At 36.7% G+C, this 21928-nt stretch overlaps 1 protein-coding gene across 3 annotated transcripts in view; it reads left to right on the top strand.

The window, feature by feature from the left end:
- Window positions 1–614: 614 nt before the first annotated feature.
- The window catches only part of LOC129279378 (autophagy-related protein 16-1-like), a 32403-nt gene continuing 11089 nt past the window's right edge, over window positions 615–21928 (top strand). The window contains exons 1-10 of one of the 3 annotated variants that reach the window (XM_064110847.1): window positions 623–749; window positions 8748–8862; window positions 10590–10701; window positions 11979–12052; window positions 12595–12685; window positions 13107–13348; window positions 16035–16073; window positions 17647–17673; window positions 20131–20230; window positions 20665–20770. In XM_064110847.1, the coding sequence (XP_063966917.1) occupies window positions 623–749; window positions 8748–8862; window positions 10590–10701; window positions 11979–12052; window positions 12595–12685; window positions 13107–13348; window positions 16035–16073; window positions 17647–17673; window positions 20131–20230; window positions 20665–20770 (1033 nt within the window). Of the gene's footprint in view, window positions 750–8747; window positions 8863–10589; window positions 10702–11978; window positions 12053–12594; window positions 12686–13106; window positions 13349–16034; window positions 16074–17646; window positions 17674–20130; window positions 20231–20664; window positions 20771–21928 lie in introns of all 3 variants that reach the window. The other 2 variants (XM_064110848.1, XM_064110849.1) reach the window with 2 other exon arrangements.

Here is a 21928-nt window from a genome sequence, read left to right as displayed (position 1 = left end):
GCAGATGACTGCCACTACCAGAGGCGCACCACTTGTTTATTTATAGGATTTTTAAACCTTTTTTGCATACATTTCAAAATAGTTTCATCCCGTAAGTATACCAATTAAAGAGCATATTTCGACACAAGTCAAATAGGCCTACGTTTGAATACAGAAATAATTATTGTTTGAGAAGAATTAATCATATTTATTTGCATTCTGTTGAAATTGGTTTCACTTCTCCATTACCAATATTTCGGGGCAGTGATATACCATGTATACAAATGAGGATTTACTGTAGTATAAGTTTAAATATATCACAAGGTTATCCAAAAACATTAGGAATAAATTCAATTTACACAAAATGTAATAATAATAATAACAATAATAAAACATGTCCAATCAACCTTTTAATTTGTACAAAAAAAAGGGAGCACCCTGACCCAGCCGGGACCCTGATCGTGGAAAAAAGCTTGGCACTGAGGCTGGGTGTGGCGTGCGGCACCAAAATCTGAAACCATTTCCTTAAGAACTGAAATTTTTATGAAATTACTATACGAGTGCCCCCCCCCCCCCCCGCGGGTTTCAATAAAGTGCGTTGAGAAATGAGAAAATTAAGCACATTACCAAAATCTATCGCTAGATGGCGCTCAATGTCAACATGGCGACTTCCATGGACCCTTCGATGTCATGGAAAAAGACGATACAAATGCGGGTAAGGAGAAGAAACGAAAGGGAAAGTCTTCCATTCAAGTCACTGATCGAAACACGTAAGTACCTGCCCTATGAAATACTGAAAAATAAATGAGTTTCTTTATTTTATATGTGAAATATCGATAAAAATTCGACGTTGGGCGTTTGCTTCCTCCACTCCATTCCAATTTCCAGAGACTCACACAGACAGACAGAGTGCTGCAAGCCTGCATGATGATAGACAGCTGGCAGCCGTCTGTTTCGAGGAGTTTTTTAACTTTTTTTTTTTTTTAATTTCTCCTCGTACACAGACGGCTCGCTAGGGCGCTAGTGTAGTTTCGCACCTCCCCGTTTAATGGTTTTCAAACATGTAGTACGTACAATCTCACCCTAAATAATTCACAACCTAAAATACTTGCATCTGAGCCTCCAAAGTCCAGTAGAAGTTGAATATTTGCCGTTTTGACACTTTTTTTTTACACAGTTTAACGGAATCACTCGGTCGCTTGAAGCTCAGCGCTGCACATAAGCAGTCGGTACGCGTACAGTACGTACCGTAGTACCACCTAGTGAAGTGCAAGAAGAGCGAGTTTTTCTATGGTATCTTCAAAAAGATTTTTTCTCCTCTTTCAGCTTGCACCAAGTATTACGGTAGCTAGTGGTTGTGCAGAGTGGTTGATGTTTGTTGTGTGAAGGTGTGTGTGGGGTGTGCGTGTGTGTGCTTGTTTGAATGAAATAAAAAAATGTGAAAAACCACTACCGTAATACTTGGTGCAAGCTGAAAGAGGGGAAAAAATCTTTTTGAAGATACCATAGAAAAACTCGCTCTTCTTGCACTTCAGTGCACTAGCCTAGGTGGTACGTACTGTACGCGTACCGACTGCTTATGTGCAGCGCTGAGCTTGATCAAGCGACCGAGTGATTCCGAAATAGGTGTAAAACTTTGTAAAAAAGTGTCAAAACGGCAAATATTCAACTTCTACTGGACTTTGGAGGCTCAGATGCAAGTATTTTAGGTTGTGAATTATTTAGGGTGAGATGTACATGTTTGAAAACCATTAAACGGGGAGGTGCGAAACTACACTAGCGCCCTCGCTAGCGTGCAGCCACCATTAGGGGACTTGCAATGCAAAATCCCCCCATCGGGGCTCTTCAATTTTTGTCTTTAAATTTAATGAATAAAAATTTTGAAAATTAATGCAACCAAAATGCAAATTAATATTCCCTCTTGGCATTAATTGCCAAAAAACAGAGAAAAATCAAGTTAAAAGGAACAAAAACAGTGACTTACCTCGGCTGTCGCGCAAATTCACTTCCCCGTTTTATCCGATCTTAAGTACATAAACATATGGCCATTGAGTCCCCTGTACAGATCGCGCTAGAACTTCGGTCTCTGTATTTGGTGAGTGAAGCCAACGGAGTTCAGCTGAACAACCAACATAACAGAGACCGAAGCTTTTGGTCTAGCATGATGATAGACCAAAAGCTTCAGTCTCTGTATTTTGGTTGTTCCGCTGAACTACGTTGGCTCCACTCACCATACATAGACTGAAGGGGATGGGGCCCCGTACCTACAGCCAACGTATAGTGAACTAGCGTTTTATAGATCGCGATTTAAAACTGTTTTTTAAGCAAAATTGAAAGTTTCATGGTTTCCATTATCAGGAAAATATAAATAACTTAAAGGAGAATGAAACTCTTGGAGCAAGTTAGCTTTTGTGAGAGCAGAAAAATCAAAGAATAAGATCAACAAAAGTTTGAGTAAAATAGGACTAGCAATAGAAGAATTATGAGCATTTGAATGTCGAGATCACTAATGCTATGGAGATCCTCTCATTGGCAATGCGACCAAGATCTATGATGTCACAGATGAACAACTCTCCCCTTTTGGACACTGAAAATATACCCCAAAACATCTCTTTTTGCTCATTCTAATCATATGACAAACGATTCATCAATGATATAATGTTGTTAAACCTCTGTACTTGTCCTCTCATAAAGAGAACACCTCATCTTGTGATAGACTCTATAAAAGTGAGAATATAAGTGAAATAAGTACTAAAGTAATGAGGGAGTTGTACGTGTGTGACATCACAGATCTTGGTCGCATTGCCAATGGGAGGATCTACATGGCATTAGTGATCTCAATATTCAAATGCTCATAACTTTCTTATTATTCATTCAATCTTCCTCAAACTTTCAACAATATGTTTCTTTGATTTTTCTCTTTGATATGGATTCAGCTGGTTTCAAGGGTTTCATTCTCCTTTAAGTAATTGCATACCTTGGGCCGGAGTTATTGAAAAAAATCCTCTGGATGATTGAGAAATCTGTCATCTAAGACATTTTCACCTGACCTGACGGTTTTTCTTGCAAGTTGCCATCTTGAATGACGTCATTATCGTATTAACTTAATGTCTCGAATCGATATATCGCGATTATAACTAGTACTAGTACTAGTATAACTAGTATCGTTTATCTTCGGTTTCGTTCGCATATGGAGCAGATCGTATAATATCGAAAGCAATATCGATATCACATTCGTGATTGTTGACGTTCGTTTGTAAATATTTTATAGTTTGGCTGCCATTTTGACCATTTTTATCGTGTTCAACCCAATTAAACATCGGTAAAGTATATTTTTCATGCCTTTTTCATCTATATCGTTTAAAGTATTTAAATGTTAAAATATAAAGTTTTAAAAGTTTGTTGTTTATACATCCTTAGATTGTAAATTCGATGTGTAAAATTACATCAAACTTTGGACTGTGAATTGACAAAAGGGAGGGAATGAGAACACATGCGAGCCCACACGTACACCCTACCGTCGGTAAATGGGGATTACAGTAAAATGTCAGAAATTGTTGAATAAATCCCCAGAAACGACGGTTATTCCTGTCTAGCATGATGATAGCCCCGGGGCCTGTTGCAGAAAGAGTTGCAATCAATCGCAACTCTAAAAATCACGCGCAACTTGATTTTCAACCAATCAACAGCGCGCATTTCGGACTTGCGATTGATATTTTGACTTGCGTTTAAACGCAACTCTTTCTGCAACGGACCCCTGGCCTGCTACTGGCTGCTGCTCCGGGCTGCTGTTGCAGGCTGGCCGGCCAGGCAGGGCCAGGCCTACGGGGGCGCGGGCCCAGCCCTACCTTCCGGACTGGCTCCATAATTTCTTATTGTAGAAATAAGAATAGACTAGTATAAATAATGATATAAAATAATATATAAATTCACTGCTGACTTGAAAATAATGCCAATTGCTTTTTTATTTATTTGCAATCTATTTTTTGTATTTGACACTTTTTGATTCGGCAGTGAATTTATGACAGAAAATAATATTTTAAGTTATGAATTATGATATCAGCAGTGATATCGCACAATTCAAAACTTAAAGTATTCTTTTCTGTCATCAATTCACGTAAACTGCCGAATCAAAAAGTGTTGTTTTGAATTATGATATCAGTGATATCACAATTCAAAACTTGAAATATTTTTTTCTATCATGAATTCACTGCCGTGCTGAATCAAAAGTGTCAATTACACAAAAAAATATTGCAAATGCAATTCAAGTCGGCAGTGAATTTATATTATATCATTATCACAGTGTTTGGGGATGCGTGTGGTGTTTCTGAATGTTAAGACTTAAGTTTTTATAACTACTGGAGAGAACGAATACAATTAATTTTATCTTGTTTATAATGTATTATTATTAACATTCGAAGAAAGTTCTCCTTTAGTTCGACATTATACAGTGACAGTCTTCTTCTGCTGGAAACATTACAGGCCACCGTCTGGTGTAATGTCGTACAGTCTGATTACAGTGTATATAGTTTTAACCACTCATTCAATGAGCAAGGTTATGATATACATGTAACCTTGTTCTATGTTAATATTCCCTGTGTGGTGAAATAAGGTTGGCAATGTTTGGCATATTTTCTCTTGTTCTTTGAGACAAATGCTTGATCTTTTTACACTGTTAGTTTCCATTGCAGTTATTCATCATAAAACTTGGCTCTTAAGTAAATTGAATTCTTTTAATTATTTTTTCTATATTAAAAACAGAGATTGAATAATGAAAATTTTCTTGAAATTTTATTTTCCACCAATAGAGGGCGTACACAAAATGTACCCAAAATTCAAGTTTCAGAGCGCTCTGGTGAATACAAAAATTACCCCCAAGTTACTAATGAAATATAATTTGCGACTGTATGGAAATTAGTATTTTTGGTTGCAAAAGTGATATTTTAATGATTTTTTTTTTAAGTGTGTGCTTAGTACTGCATTGGCTTACCATAGATTAGACAGGGCCAACAACACTTCAGTCTGACTATGTATTGGTGAGTGGAGCCAGCACAGTTCAACAGAAAAACCAAATACAGAGACTGAAGCTTTTGGTCTAACCATAGATCTACAAGTAGATTCCCCACAGGCAGGGTGGTTGCAGTGAACAAGTGGTTTTAACCAAATGCAGGGACAGTGATTTTCCGTTTCAAAAAATTGCCTTTTCCTTTTCAGAAAATCTTAAATTCCGTTTCAGCATGTCAGAAAACGGAATTTCCGTTTCCCCATAGACTTTGTGTACACGGAAAATTGACAATTCCGTTTACCCATTCAGTAGCAATATCACATGATTCACATCACTCGCGCTGGTCAAAATTTGTATCTGCCACTGTACCAACAACGCAGTAGAATCCGCTCTAATCGGATCTATGCGGGTAGACAAAATATTTTGACAAACACATTTAACATGAATACATCCTCACCTTTCACATTATCAGCATTATTTTACGGTTGAATGAAATTTTATTGATAATTTTGGGGTTTTTTGGACATCGTTTTGAGCTGTTTTGAGCAGTCAACGACTTTAGCCTATCCGTCATTTTGGATTTCAAGACCAGAATATTGTGAATATCATGCTGCTACATCTTCAAACGTAGAGGGCAACAACACACGACCGTGTTGTTAAATCAAACAATGTGTGCATGTGAATGTTTTCGATATGGCCGACCCCACTGCCGGTGTACCGGCGGATCCTGCGCCTGGCAGATACTGTTCTAGGCACCAAATCCGCCGGCGGATATGGTTCTCCTCCGGCGGATTCAGTACCAAAAAAGGCCACTCCCTTCGGAAGATTCGGAAGATATCGTTCTTGCGCTATCGCGATATCCTTCATTCATCACGTTCACACGTCATGCATGCACGCGCTGTGCGGTTGGGGTCCGGAATTTCTTGATATCAAAGCCATTTAAACCTCGCAGATTGCCGCTATTTTAATCAAATCGCGGGCATGTACAGGATATAGCTTTTACACAACACATTTATTCAACCCAGTTGCGTAATGAACCAAATATTTTGAGGGGCAAAACATAGTAATGTGGGAAAAATCTGTAAAAAGTCGCAAAGCGATCGAGCTGGAAAAAAAATGCCTTTTGAAATTAAATCCTAATTATGTAATTGATTTTTCCATTAGATTCAGCAACTAACAAATTTCATTGTTTCCATTCATTTCATTATACCTTGTCTCCTTTAATTTATTTTATTTCTCTTGGGTGTGGAACCAAGACCCCCCCCCCCCCCGGCGCATGTGCAGTAATTGAACGTGATTGTGAACGGGAAGCGTTATAGAGCAATTTGAGGTTCAGTATAAATGAAGAGCCCCTACTGTGTGGGGTCTGGGGCAAAGCCCCGGTAGCTTATTTACATAAAATTTAGCTAGCTTATATAGCACAATGTTGTATGCAGTCCATCTTTCTTCCCGCTCTTTAATTTCAATCATCGGAAGCCCGGTCGTGTTATTTTTTTTTTCTTGTCCCTTTTCTTTGTTTTCCAAAAATTAGCTTTTGACTAATTGCATTTTACCTTCGTTTCGCGGTATTGTTTGCCATTTTGTCATCTTTTAATTTATTTCCCACCGTGCTATTGCATTACATATGCCTGTTTTGGAATGATTTGTTCTTTCTCAAATGTTCTTCTTTCGTTCATTTTCCCGATTTCCTTTTCCATTAAAAAGGGTTTTTTCTTCGTTTTCTTTTCACTTTTTCCTTTCCTTTTCCCCTCATTCCCCTTTCCCTTTCTTTCTCCCTCCTTTTTTTTCCTTTCCCGTTTTTCTTTTATTCCTGGTTAAATCCGCCAGGGGGCAACTCCCCCCCCCCCCCGCCTGTTACGTCATGAATATCCATTAGGTGGACTGATGATGTCACATCTCCACTTGTTCTTTTGTAATTTATTATATGAAATTAAGTTTATTCAAATTTTTTCCTCGATCCAAGAACTAGAAAATTTGGATTGACAACTGATTTAGTGCATTAGATATTTATTGCTGCAACTTATTTCATTATAAGGGAGACATACTATTCACACAAGTATGAAATAAATGAAAAAAATATGGTTTTGTGTGATAACATAAGAAAACGGAAAATGAATGAATATTCATGATGACTGTTTTCACAAAATATTGCTTAACTTTAAACTTCAATAACTTTATTATTTGTTATCCGATTTTGATGAAATTTTCTGCATTTTGCTCAGTGAATTCTACTCTATGTATTAAGATATTAATATTTTCAGCCCGGACCATCCCTTTAATTCAGATTCCTTAACAAAAATATTGAAAAAAAAGGAATAAAAAAAAAACAAATAAAAAAAATACATGACAAATTAAAAATAGGCCTACAATAAACTACATAAGATATTAATCATGTTTTGAAATTCTTTTTTTTAATGTTTGTTTGAAAAATGTTTTCACAAAAAATTAGCACTCTACAAGCAATAATATGAGTTAACAGCAATATATATTCATAAACTAATTTGCCTCATTTATTTTGAAATTATGAAGTTTTAACTCGTTGAAAATCTGTAGTTTTATAAAAACCATAGGCCTATATGGGGGTACAAATTTTCGCCAGTCTGCCAAACTTACACTAATCATGGTGTGAAAAAGCACAGTTAAAGATATCGATGCATACTGCGGACTGAAAGTAGTATAAATTTTCACGTAGGGCCTACAAAACAAAATGATGAAAATTTCATCAAAATCTGATAATAATAAATAGCAAAGTTTTGGCGCATGTGCCAGGTCTATGTATACATGATATATCGAGTCATTGTTTCTCCTATTCCCTCACCCCCATCGAGCCCTTCGTCAAAAGCTGTATGGATCCGCCCCTGAATAAAAATTCACAAAAAGTCTAAAGGCGGACGAAAATCCCCTCCCCCCATTGGTAACGACATTGCCAGAGCCGCGCATGCGCGCGCTGCCGAGGTTGGACGTCTGTCCAAATAAATATTACACGTATCGTCAATAGAACCAAATCCGCCGAGGAACCAAATCTGCAAACATCAAGCCGCGTCAAACCCGGCGGATATGGTTCCGATTAAAAACGATATCGGCCATTAAGAACGATATCTGCCGGCGGATACGGTATCCGCCGGTGGAACCGAATCCGCCGCTACACCGGCCAAGGGGCGCGGCGCGGGCGAGGGGTACGATCGAGTGTGATTGAGTCAAGAGCAGTCGCGATGTGTGGATTGTCATACTTTGTAGTGAAGTGAGATCGTGTTTTGTGAGGTTTTGTGGCCATTTGATATTTGTATTTTGTTGAGATTTTGGAGTAATTTCTGTTGCTGTTCTTTGTATTTTGAGGAAAAATATGTTTTCTGTTTGAAATGCCACTTTCCGTTTCAAAAGGCCATTTCCGTGAATTCCGTCCGTTTTCCGCGATCGCGGAAAATCACTGTCTCTACAAATGTTATTATTTCTGTTGCCCTATTCAAATTACAGTGTGGGGTATCTACCTTGGGGTACCGGTTATAATATTTGTGTTTAAGAGTTAAGACACCATTCCAATGTTTTTAAGCACTATAAAGTGCAATATTATTTTTTCAAACAAAATACTGATAAATTCATATATAAATCGCCCTGAAACAGCCATCTTTTTATACAGCATACAGTTGGATTATACAGCATTTCTAAGTTGATTTACATTTTTGTTTGCATTTGTCTGATTTCTCGCAAATTCATTTTTCACATCTATTGATCTTCTTATATCTGATGTTATTTCCATACCTAGATATCAAATTTTCCAACCAGATTGAGGCATCCCGCTCACAGAATGTCCAGCTCCAGGTCCAGGTGGAGCGCCTCCAGCAGGAGAACACAGAGCTCCAGTCCAAAGGACTCTCAAGGTTAGAATTTTTTTAAAAGATTAACCCGATGAATACTGAATTCTGTAATTCACATAGGCGTTGTGCAGGAATCGTCCAATTCCAGTAGGCAATGGGTTAGCCTGTTGACTACTGAATTCTGTAATTCACATAGGATTTGTAGAGGGATCACCCGGTTCCAGTAGGCAATGGGTTAACCTGTTGACTACCGAATTCTGTAATTCACATAGGCTTTGTAGAGGGATCGTCCAATTCCATTAGGCAATGGGTTAGCCTGTTGACAGACTGCTGAATTCTGTAATTCACATAGGCTTTGTAAAGGTATCATTCAGTTCCAGTAGGCAATGGGTTAGCCTGTTGACTAGGCTTTGTAGGGGATCACCCGGTTCCAGTAGGCAATGGGTTAACCTGTTTACTACTGAATTCTGTAATTCATATAGGCTTTGTAGAGGGATCACCTGGTTCCAGTAGGCAATGGGTTAACATGTTGACTCCTGAATTCTGTAATTCACATAGGCTTTGTAGGGGGATCACCCGGTTCCAGTAGGCAATGGGTTAACCTGTTTACTACTGAATTCTGTAATTCACATAGGCTTTGTAGAGGGATCACCCGGTTCCAGTAGGCAATGGGTTAACCTGTTGACTATTGAATTCTGTAATTCACATAGGCTTTGTAGAGGGAACATCCACTAGGTAAAGGTTAAAACCAAATTATGTCCCTGAGGTGTCTGACAACCAAGTCACTGTACATTTAATTGTGTGTTGTTATCTAGCCTAAGTGTGATAAGATATTTTTTTACCCAGGGGGGGGGGGGGGGGGGGGGTACTTAGATTTGGTTTGGATGGGGGGTGTGCGGCTGAAGGTTCAAAACCAGAATATGGACCTATGTTTAAGGCCAGTATCTAAAAATTGGGGCCATGGACCCATGTTTAAGGCTGGTATCTAAAAATTGGGGCCATGTAAAGGGATTTTCCAGCATAAAACCATACCCCATGTTTAGGGATTTCTTCAAAAAAGTGACCCATTCCTTATTTTGTTTTTTTACTTAGATCCCAGATTGCTGAAAATAATCAGCACCTCATCCTAAGTGTCTATATATAAAACAATCCCCTTTCTTTTTAGATAAGCCTGTCTGAATGTACCGAACTTCTCTAAAAGAAAATTGTAGCACAGTTCATTGGAAAATTAATTCAAATTCTATGCTAGGATTATGTCTCTTTCCTAATCAAGAACTTCCATTTGATAGAAATTACGTAGAGCGTTGTGGCCCAGTGGATTAGTCTCCGGACTTTGAAACAGAGGGTCGTGGGTTCGAATCCCAGCCATGCCGTAATTTCCTTCAGCAAGAAACTGATCCACAATGTGCTGCACTCAACCCAGGTGAGGTAAATGGGTACCGGTAGGAAGTAATTCCTCAAGAAGCTGTGTGCGCTGTGAACGCCTAGCTTAGCCGGGTAATATAGGAGCGCCTTGAGCACCTAACAAGGTGGATATGTGCGCAATATAAAACCCTATATTATTATTATGGTGCCAAACAGCTCTTCGGTAACATTTTGTCTGCATTTTAGTATATTAATATATGTATTTTAATTTTGTATATATTTTAATTTTGTGGAAATGAAATGAAATATTTTGTTATGTGGGTCCAGTTGGAGGAAGAGTTCATGAGAGCTAAAGTGGCCACTCAAGGGTTTTAAGGCATTATTGTTATCATCAGTATGATCATATTATCATTATTACAATGTAGCCCTGGCCCGGTTGAGAACCTTGGAAAAGGCAGCGCAGCGTACCGCCATCTAGAACAAAAGTGCTTCAAGCTAAACGAAGAACTCACTGATGTGCACAGAAAGAAAGGGGAGGTAAGAATGGATTTTAAAGGTAAAAGACAGTTGCAGCAATCAATTATTTCATGAGAAAGTATTTTTAATCAAGATTAATTGTCAAAATATTATCATACATCTAGAACTGGTACATTAATGTAAACTTATCTTTGTAAGATCATGAAATCTTCGCTCAAAATTGATAATTCTGATGATCACTAACACAGAAAAAATATGTGCGACAGTGTATTAATATTGCTTCGAAAAATACCCGACATTTGATGGAATTCTGCGCTTATTTTGTTCATTTCTCAGCAATTCTTCCAGAGCTATTTGGCACATATTTTTATTTATACATACACACACTTTATTGGTAATTTCATTGGATTCTATTCAAACTCATTTTGAGATTGTTACCACAACTGGTATTAATCTTTAATGGAGATGGTGGAAAGGTCCCCATTCTTGTACTGTAGGAAGAGGAGAGAGAGAGGGGATGAGAAAGGGAAATATGAAGAAAAAAATATTGATGGGATTTGGCTTAGAATGCTTCAACTCACTCTTAGAGTTAACCCCTTTTGAGATGCCAAAGAAAGGAAGAGAAAAATAATTCAAGGGGGGAGGGGGATAGGTGGTGATAAAGACTTAAAGGAGAATGAAACCCTTGAAACCAGCGGAATCCATATCAAAGAGAAAAATCAAAGAAACATATTGTTGAAAGTTTGAGGAAGATTGAATGAATAATAAGAAAGTTATGAGCATTTGAATATTGAGATCACTAATGCCATGTAGATCCTTATATTGGCAATGCGACCAAGATCTGTGATGTCACACACGTACAACTCCCTCATTACTTTAATACTTATTTCACTTATATTCTCACTTTTATAGAGTCTATCACAAGGTGAGGTGTTCTCTTTATGAGAGGACAAGTACAGAGGTTTCATAACATTATATCATTGATGAACCGTTTGTCATAATTATGATTAGAATGAGCAAAAAGAGATGTTTTGGGGTATATTTTCTGTGTCCAAAAGGGGAGAGTTGTTCATCTGTGACATCATAGATCTTGGTCGCATTGCCAATGGGAGGATCTCCATAGCATTAGTAATCTCGATATTAAAATGCTCATAACTCTTTTATTGCTAGTCCTATTTTACTCAAACTTTTGTTGATCTTATTCTTTGATTTTTCTGCTTTCACAAAAGCTAACTTGTTCCAAGAGTTTCATTCTCCTTTAATAAGAGATGCCATTGATCAATATTATTAGTTACTAATAAAGTATTTTCAATTTTCTTGGATTTTTTTTTATTTAGAATGCTCAGCAACTGATAGACCTTACAGCTGTACTCAAAACAAAGGAAACAGAGTTACAGAAGAATGAAGAAAGGTAAGGCTCACATACTCCTTTTCATTGGCAGATCCTGTATGCATTCCGATGTACACCACCATTGGGGGTGTCGCGGTCTAGTGGTTAAGACTCTTGTCTTTCAATCTGAAGGACATGGGTTCAATTCCCAGCCATGGCGTGTTTTCCTTCAGCAAGAAATTTAACCCACATTGTGCTGCACTCAACCCAGGTGAGGTAAATGGGTACCGGCAGGACGTAATTCCTCAAAAGCTGTGCGCACTGAAATCGGTACACAAGCTTAGCTAGGGTAATATAGGAGCGCCTTGAGTAACTAGCAAGGTGGATACATGCGCTATACAAATCCTATATTATCTATATTATTATTTTCATCAAGATTAGCATTTCGTGAAGTCAAACAGAGGAAGCATTGGAAAGGGGGAGGCCAAAATGAGCTCCAAAATGAGTAGGTTACTTTTTCTTATATAAACATTGGGGGTATTGTAATGTTACTCAACTGATCCATTTTTTTTCTAGTTTGGTTTATTCTGATATTTCTATGTATGCTATTTTTATTTGATTAGTTTGAATGAAGCCCTTATCAGAGTTGGTGCTTATGAAGATGAAATTAGGAATCTGGAAACAGCTGTTCTAGAACTTAGAAAAACAAATGAGGTAGGTATCAAGTTACCTATTGCATTTTTTACTGATATTATAAATGATTATGATTATAATGATAATAAAAACAATAATGATTGTGATGATGATGATGATGATAATGAGGGTGCAGATGTAATATTGATAGTAGTAGTAATAATAGTGATGTGTAGATAGTAATGATTCCACGACTACTACGCCATCTACTACTACAATTACCCCTAAAAATGATGATAATTCAAACTAAAAAGATTCATTTAGTTCAGAATATGATGATATATGTACATGTTCTTCATACTAACCAATTTTCCCCCAAATTGTAGAAAAAGACACTCACTTTAGTAACAATAATCATATATTTTCATATTTTGTCCTGATGTACCTCGCTCTATCCCACTTTCATCTATTGTTTTCTCTCTCTTTCTCCCCCCATCATCAGAACTTAAAAGATGAACTACAGAACATGACGTTACTCTGCACCAAGAACGAGGAGGCCCTCTACAAACTTCAAGCGGAGAACGCAGAGCTCGTCACAAGGGTGATGGACGAGAAGGGAAGGGATGCAGACCGTCTCAACAGCACCAATGCTATCATCCAGGAAGTTCTGAATGACAAGTTAAAGAAAGAATTAGAGGAAGCTGCTTCAGAGAAGCCTACACCAAAACAAGAATCACGAAGCAGGTCAGTCTTTTCTTCTCATTTTTGTCTCGCCTGCATAGCAGAGCGGGACTGTAGGAGCCGCTTTTCTGATGGTGGTGGCGGTGCCGTCAACATTGAAATCTTAACCAAGGTTACGTTTTTTAAATTTCATCAAAACTTTAAAACTAGTTCATGAAATGTAAACACCTTGCTTGAGTTTCAGGTCACATGACCAAGGTCAAAGGTCATTTAGAGTCAATGAACTTTTGCCATGTTGTGGTATGAAAAATGAAATCTTACCAAGATTAAGTTTTTGAAATGTCATTACTTAAAAAGCATGTATATGTAAACCTATTTCATGAAACTGGGATATAAGGGTAATCAAATATCACTGATCATCAGGCATCAGTGTCAGGGGGGGGGGGGGGCGGGTGTTTCACAAAGATTTAACTGTGATTATGAGTTAAATAACATGTGCGCATTGGCATTTAAGCATGACTCTAAGTCACACTTAATTCTTTGTGAAACAGCCCCAGGTCTCATAATCAAAGTCAAAAGTCATTTGAGGTGAATGGAGTTTTTGTAAAATATTATTCATCTTAGTTGTTTTCAAAGTCAGCACTGCTGCTACATTGTACATTGAATCTTGTTCTTCTTGCACTTTTGGTATTGTTCTATAAAACATACAATGAGAAAAAATTTGACATACAAAATCTTCCTATTTGATTATCTGGCCCTCGAAAATTTCAATTGCTAGAAATCATGGCATACTGTATTGCAAAAATAAATGTTTTCATCATAGAAATATCTACATAAAATGGCTCCATTAAACTTGCTTCTATGCCTTGTTTATTAACAAAATTGTTCTCCCTCCATACATGTAATTTCTAACATGTGCTTGCAACATGCCATATTTACAGATTTCATAAAAAATGGTCATGATGTACTCAGAATTTCACTATCTCAGAAGTCTACATGTACAAAATTCATAAAACTAAATTATAATAATTTTAAACAGGCATGTTTCCTGTATGTTTCATGTTTTAATTGACCGCATTGCATGTTAAAATGAATGAATGAATTATTCATTAACCTTTCGTATGTAAAGACCAATTTCTTTAATACCATATTAATATGTAAATTATGATTCTTGTGATGTCATTTGCTGCACCAATCCCACAGTTTGGATTTGTCTAATCAATCTCAAATATGATAAGCCATTGGTGTCATAATATTTGATCTATAATTTGTATTGCTGATGTGGTTTACGGTACACCATGTGGAGTGTTATAGAAACAGTGGAAAGAAGAAGAAAAGGAATTGGATAGGCGAGAAAGTGGAGATTTGAGAGTAGAGTATTCTTTTCTTGAATGTAGTCCTGAATAGGACTGTAAACAAGAAGAGATTGATGTGTTGAAAAAACAGATTGAGTAGTAGGATGGATGAGGAGATGCTGGCTTGAGTCGGCGAGTAGAGATGATGAGTAGAAGCAGTAGAGAGACTCGACGTTTCGGGCAGGTTGACTGTCCGTCTTCAGGTTTACAGTCCTTTTCAGGACTACCTTCAAGAAAAGAACACTCTACTCTCAAATCTCCACTTTCTCGCCTATCCAATTCCTTTTCTTCTTCTTTCCACTGTTTCTATTACACTCCACATGGTGTACCGTAAACCACATCATGCCACCATGCAAACCTTCAAACAACATCTATAATTTGTATACACTCAATAGGGACGTGTTGTTAATTGGTCAAAACACGCATTCATGAGTTACATTCATTTACATTTGTTACTACATGTACATTCATGTAGTGAACATTGTACAATGGAGATATTGATCCTTAGAACCAAATGATAAGTTGAAATGTATCAAGTGGCCAGTCATTTATTTTGAATAACAGGGACATTTTTTAATGACTGATAGTACTGATAACTTATTCTATTGACCAGTCATGGTTATAAGGTGAGGATAGTGTATCAAATGACAAGGAATAACATCACTATGTTATTGAACATATAATACACGTCAGTTTGCTTGGGCATTAGGATAATTACAGTCACTTGTCAGGGAATAATTTTCCTGGTATCGCATCACAATTTGCTCCACAATTTTGAAAGACTGCTATGCATAAAGTGTTTTGTAAAGCATATTTTTACATAGGACTGTACATTACTTAGTTGAGAGCTTTTCTCTTATGACCAAAAATGCTATTCAAATTTGTAAAGCAAAATTATTCCCTGCTTGTTACCTTTGAAAATGTCCAAATGCCCTCAGGTGTTGTTGGAACTGTTCCAAAGGTACCTGCTGTGTAATTCTTACTAGCCCCCTCGATAATGTGTATTATTTGTATCAAGACCACCAGTGATCAAACATTAATGTATACATTCAATATAATAATGACATTTCTGGCTTGCCATAATTGGTATTGACTGCATCATTCAAACTTTCTTTGAAATGGGTGCTTGCCCTCTTTTACAATGGCAAAGAGAAAAAAAATGGGCCAAAATATTAAATTTTATGTACAGTTAAAAAATATATATATCTTTCATTCGTAGAGCTACATGTATGCAGAGATAATAATTGTCATATAAAATGGAATGTTTTCTGATTATTGCAAGTATCAATAATAATGAAAATATGAAAATATTTATGACCTTGATCATTGCATGTGATTACTGTATGATATCATATTAACCCTTTGCATGTTCTCATGAAAATTTCCACATTTAGTGCTGCCGCTACTGCCCCGGAAAACAAAATATTTCGCAGGTAAGCCAATGTGCATTCAACTGCACACATATGTTCTAGATGTGACAATTGTTTGCGAAAGATTGTTAATGTTTTTTTGTCCAATGTCCATTTGTGGTATCAGATTAGGAGAGGTCCAACACCTAATATACTCATGGCTAGTCCATGTGATATAGTACATGTGTTAAACATACTGTATATGAACATGTTTTTAAAGTAAATATATTTTTTTCTTTGTGAGTGGTGGATTCTACCGTAGAATAGTCTTGCATGATACTGTTGCGGCACTGGTGTTGATCATCCCCCCTTGAACAATAGATTCACAACACAATTGACACCCATGTTTTGTGGTGTTTTGGATAACCTTATTCTGTTATTTTGATGTATGGTTAATTACTAGTCTGAATTTCGTTTTCATTAGGTTCACCCTTGTATTGTCGATCCTGTTTTACCTAAAAAGTCAGTCTTAGTTTTTGTTTGATGTTTTCATCAATATCTGTGTTTGTTTGTTGTTTTTTGTTTAATATGTCTTTGCCAATAGCCCTATATTTTGTTGTATAATTCAGAATGATTCTTCTAGGAAATATATGTTATAATAATGCACCTATAGGAAAACATATACACTGTTTTCATATTATCAGATTAAAGCATGATAGTCATGATTATTTCATGTACAAATCAGTTTTAGGTTAATTCACTATTCAAGTGTTAGATTGACAGATTCTAGTTTCATTTTCAACTTAGCCACTTTAACACAATTGTGGAAGTCTAATGCTTTTGACACATTTTGTAGTTGTCTATTAAAAAGCTTGATACATGTAGTATATTTTTCACTGGCATCCAAGTACTACAGAGGCCCTTTTCATAAAAAAACATTGCTATTATTGTGATTACCATGGAAACCTTTATTGTCATTGGCCGCTGAGCCCTGTTACCATGGCATTTGTCATATTGGCAAGGTTAGGGTGAAGTTGAATTGTCTTACTTCTTCACTATATAACTGAACAATTATTATTAGACACAAGATATCCATTTAAATCACTAATGTAGAATGTGATGCATTATCACAAAGATTTTTTTTAATGAGGCACTAAGACACAGGTGTTTCATAGACCTTTTCATAAACTTTTGCATGACTTTGCAAATTTAGTTTATCCCAACTTTTGTAAACAAATGTCTGTATATCACAGGATTCATAAAAAAATCCCCCCCCCCAAAAAAAAAAAAAATTAAAAAAATCAATAAAATGGTTTAATTGTAAAAATCATAATCCACATCTCAACTTTACCTGCATGTAGTTAGGAAAAAAAAAAGATTAATGAAATTCTCAGATTGCCCTAAAAACTATATGAAAATCCCGCAGATATCTTTTCACATCTGGATCCCATGATGCAAAGTTTAATTGTGAGTGATTGAATGATGGATTTAAAAATTTGCATTGTCCATAGAATTGCTTAACTTCACTTTACGGATCCCAGATTTGTCTATTACATAATTTAAATGTAAGGTGTTCCAAACTTTTTCTTGGTATGTTCTGTTTTGTGTTTATAAATTTGAGTTCTTGATCATCGTAATGCTTGATTGTTTTTAACAGATCACCGAGTTGGATGATGAAATTTGGGTAGGCATTTTATTTCAAAAAAAGTTTTAAATTGGCCTTTTCATTGTGTGCAATCTCGGTACAGTATATCGATATATGACTTAGTTGATATACTGCACATCAATTAAGTTTTATCATATTCATACTGGTGAATATTACTCAAGGTTTTTCTAATTTACCTAGTAATAAAAGGGGTACACTGTTTGAATATTACATTGCATTTATTTGACATTTTATTTGAAACGCACAAACATTGTAGATTTGGAATAGAAGGCAACTAACAAGGTAGCAACATATTTACATGTAATTGATACATGTGTCTGTTTAAATGTAATTATCAAAGTTGACAGTCATAAGCCCCATTTCATAAAACTACATTGTCAATAACATTTAAGTTCTCTCATGGATTTGGTTTCAACCAACTACATTTCTAAGGCTTATAAAAGTAGACTGTAACTTGTAGTAAGATTGTATAGTGAAATTAGTCATAATTGAAATGGCGCAGGTTCTATCAAATTTGTTTACTGTGATAAGGCCAAGGCTGATATTCTAATGATTTTTTTATCTGTTATCATACCTTCACTATTGTAAATTTCATAATAATTTTGAGGGTGTAACTGTTAATGGTTGAAGTGCGGTTTAATTATAAAGCCAACTGTGTATCAAATTTCTCTTCACTAGGACGAAATGAGATACAAGATAAGATAACATTCTGAATACTGGCCTAGGGTTAAGGTAAAAGTACAGCGGGGTGGGGTAAGTCAGAGTAGAGAGGATACGGATAACAAATAGGGGCAAGACTATAAGGGGCTAAAGTATGTGGAGAGGGGAGGTTCCCATCAACTGGGGTCGCAGGGGGGCAGGGATTATGGTACATGTAGATGGGGACAAGTTTTATGGAGAAAGGGAGAACAGGCTGATGGGTGTTGGTGCAGCTGGTGGTTAATGAGTTTCAGCAAATATTTTGTCACAAGTTTGCAGGAGCACCTGACCTTTTTTTCAAAAGAAAGATCTGCTAGCACACCAAGCACAATTAGTTCACCAACCCATTCAGGGCCTTTTCACACATGAATCTTGAATCATCATTTTAATGATGATTGCAATTCGTCTTTAGAATCATCGGACCTTTCACACAGAAAGATTGTACCGTAATTTGAGTGAAACTTAACTGGAATTCACCTCGGGAGTAGAATTTGAATTCATTATTGTGATTAGCGTTCGTGATTCTAGTTTGGTTACACACGAACTAAACAAATTTTAGACCGTGTGAAAGGGCAGCTAGTCTAATCTAGTCTAACCATAATGATTTCATTGTTTGTTGCACAATCACATAATTCATCTTGCATGACTTAAAAAAAAACTCACAAACTGACATTGATAACAAATAGGATTTTTTATTTTCAAAGTTTGGCAGTGAATTGCATCTTTCCCATTTTGAGTGCAGTGCATTTTGACAAAAGATTCAATTTAGAAATTTATTTTATGTGAAATATGCAGTAATGTTTGTTTTGTTTGATCAGCGAAGTCGGAGTTGGTGTGTGTAGAGGTAGTTTGTTAAATAAGTTTTTTAAAAGTTATGATCACCACAACAAATGTATCCACCTGAATTTCACTCGGCCAAAATGATAGCACCATTGCCAAATAAGTACATGTACCTTCAATTACCTTTATGCTCCATTTAAATTCTGGTATAAAATCATGGTAAGTTGCCCATAGGGTTATCATATCTTGCTAATCTAACAATCTTTGAATGATTGATGTTGATTAGTGTAGAGTTAAACAAATTTTCATGAGGTCATTAGATTGCAACTCGCTAAGCTGGCCGAGTCCAATTGTGGTTGTTGCAAATTCCAATTGCGGGACTGAAGCTGTACTCACGCCGGCTTCAAACCACATCCAGAGAGGGACTCGGTCTGAGCCGGCATAAGTTTGGCCGGCTTTTTAAGAAAATAGGGTGTTAATCATACGTAGGGCGGCCTTTGGGGCCTACCTCAATCCAGTTTCGATGCATACGTAACAGGGGCCTATATTATATAGTTGCTCATGGTTTATGACGTTTTATTTGGTCATGTTTAGGGGTGCACCATTCTTCATAGTGTAATGGTTTATGAAAAATTGCACTAAAAATTCATTTCATGCACATTAGCACTTACACATGACATAAGTTATGATTTTAGATAATGTTACACCATGTTTGATCCGAGAGACTGTCTCAGATGAGACCGAGACGATTGTCATAAGACAGATTGTAACTGAGACAATTGTGTCCAGAATCAGCTGACACCAATACGAGACACAAGTGTCTCAAGGACACCTAATGCTGATAAACTGAATAAAGCAGTCATATATATATATATATATATACTCTTTCAAATTGAGCCCTTTTTCAGTGTCTCGGCATCGTCTCAGCTTCAAATCACAAGACATTTTCCTTCAGGACATTAAAAAGGTTATGGTCCCTGTTTTGCTTCCCCACAGGCCAGGTTCGATGTCAGCATCCACTCTTCCAAGGGGCCCCATCTTGCCACCCCCTATCTCCTTCGTCATGAGTGTGCCCGACAAAAATATTGCCCAGTTTGTGAGTATATTAGAGTCGAGGCATAGAACTTTATTGTCATCTCATATACTAGTTCATAGATATGTTATCAATTACGGTACATTACATGTAGGTCCCTGTGGCATAATTAGAAAAAGCTATGCAGTATCTCCTTCATCCGGAGTGTGCCAGACAGACGTATTTCCCAGTTTGTGTGTGTATTGTCCTCAAATCTGCAAAAATTTACATATTGTATGATTTATACAATAAATTACAAAAGAAAGATGGTGGTGAGTGTTTGACAGCTTCAACTCTCACCAACATATCATTGTTTTGTGCATATAACTTGTATAACTCCGTCAACTTGGACTTTTATCCTTGATAGAATCACACTAATTTTATTCACTTGTGCAAACTCAACTAATTTTATTTATTTGTGCAAACTCAACCATTCTGATTCTAATTTGATTTAATAGGAAGCACACGATGGCGAGGTTCACACCGTCAAGTTCTGTCCTTCAGGGAATTTCTTTGCCACGGGTGGTGCCGACAGACAACTCAAACTTTGGGAATTCTTAAATAGTAAGTCATATCTACAAGATTTGCCCAAAAGAAGAATATAAATCATATCTTTTCATATTCACATAAGTATGGAGAGATGAGGCATACACGTACAGCATTTCACAGTGGCTAAGCCAGGATGGGGTTGGGACAAGGGGGGGGGGGATGCCACAAGATTGTACTTTAAGATGGGGACAAAGAAAACTTAAAAAGGTTAATCTGATGAAAGTGAAAAGAAACTACAACCATATATCTATAAATATGTTGGAAGACGGGTAATTACAGCATTTACCCTAAATCACTTTCTCGTCGCTGTGTCTGTGGATATATGTCCGACCCCCTATATGTGGGAAATTTTATGTCTCTGATTTCTTGTTCTTTTGATAGTCTGTAGTGTTCTCAAAGGACCATGACTTGGTCAGTTTATAAAGTGAAGTAAGAAAAGTAAGAAAAATGGGGGTTGAACGTACAAAAAGGTTGATCATTTTATGAAATTACCCTTTAGTTTGTCTGTTCCCTTGATACATGTAAATAGATGGATGAATGGGATTTATAATAAAAATCCAATTAGCAGCCAAAAGCTGAATAACCTAAATTTTTACTGCGTAAAATTTCAATATGCAAGCAGTAATGTGTTATTTATTCAAAGCCTTCTGTATACACCAAATATTTTGGGTCCTGTTATTTCTGCGATTTTGTTGCTAAAACACCTACAGAAACACTAATTTCTTATCATACTGGTGCAAAGTGAATTAAAATCTTGAAAAAGAAAAAAAATCCCATTTAACCCTATCTAGGCCGGGGGGGCCTCGGAAGCCCCCCCCCCCCTCAACGAATCGCGCGATATTTTCGCCGTGCGACATTTTTTACCGCGCCACTCGCTAACTTTTTACTTTCAAGGCTTGCGCAACTTTTGAGACCAATTTTGCGTCACCCAGGTACGTGGTTCCGAAATTACGCAACATAATGTAAGTGCATGTCAAACCAAAAATTGCTCAAAAACGTGGTTTTGTGTACAAAGTCAATGCAAATTGTGTTTTCAACCAAAATTCATAAATGTATGATTATTTTTAGTTTTGCTGGTCTAAATGTATTTATTTTATGCTTTTTATGATCTCAGAAGAGTCCCCAACAAAATTCATTGAAAAAACAATGAAAAACAAAAGGTAAAAAAACCAG

Source organism: Lytechinus pictus, chromosome 16 (assembly GCF_037042905.1).
Source record: "Lytechinus pictus isolate F3 Inbred chromosome 16, Lp3.0, whole genome shotgun sequence".
Lineage (NCBI taxonomy): Eukaryota > Metazoa > Echinodermata > Echinoidea > Temnopleuroida > Toxopneustidae > Lytechinus > Lytechinus pictus.
The sequence above is the reverse complement of the archived record's forward strand: the minus strand, read 5'-3'. Positions and strand labels throughout refer to the sequence as shown.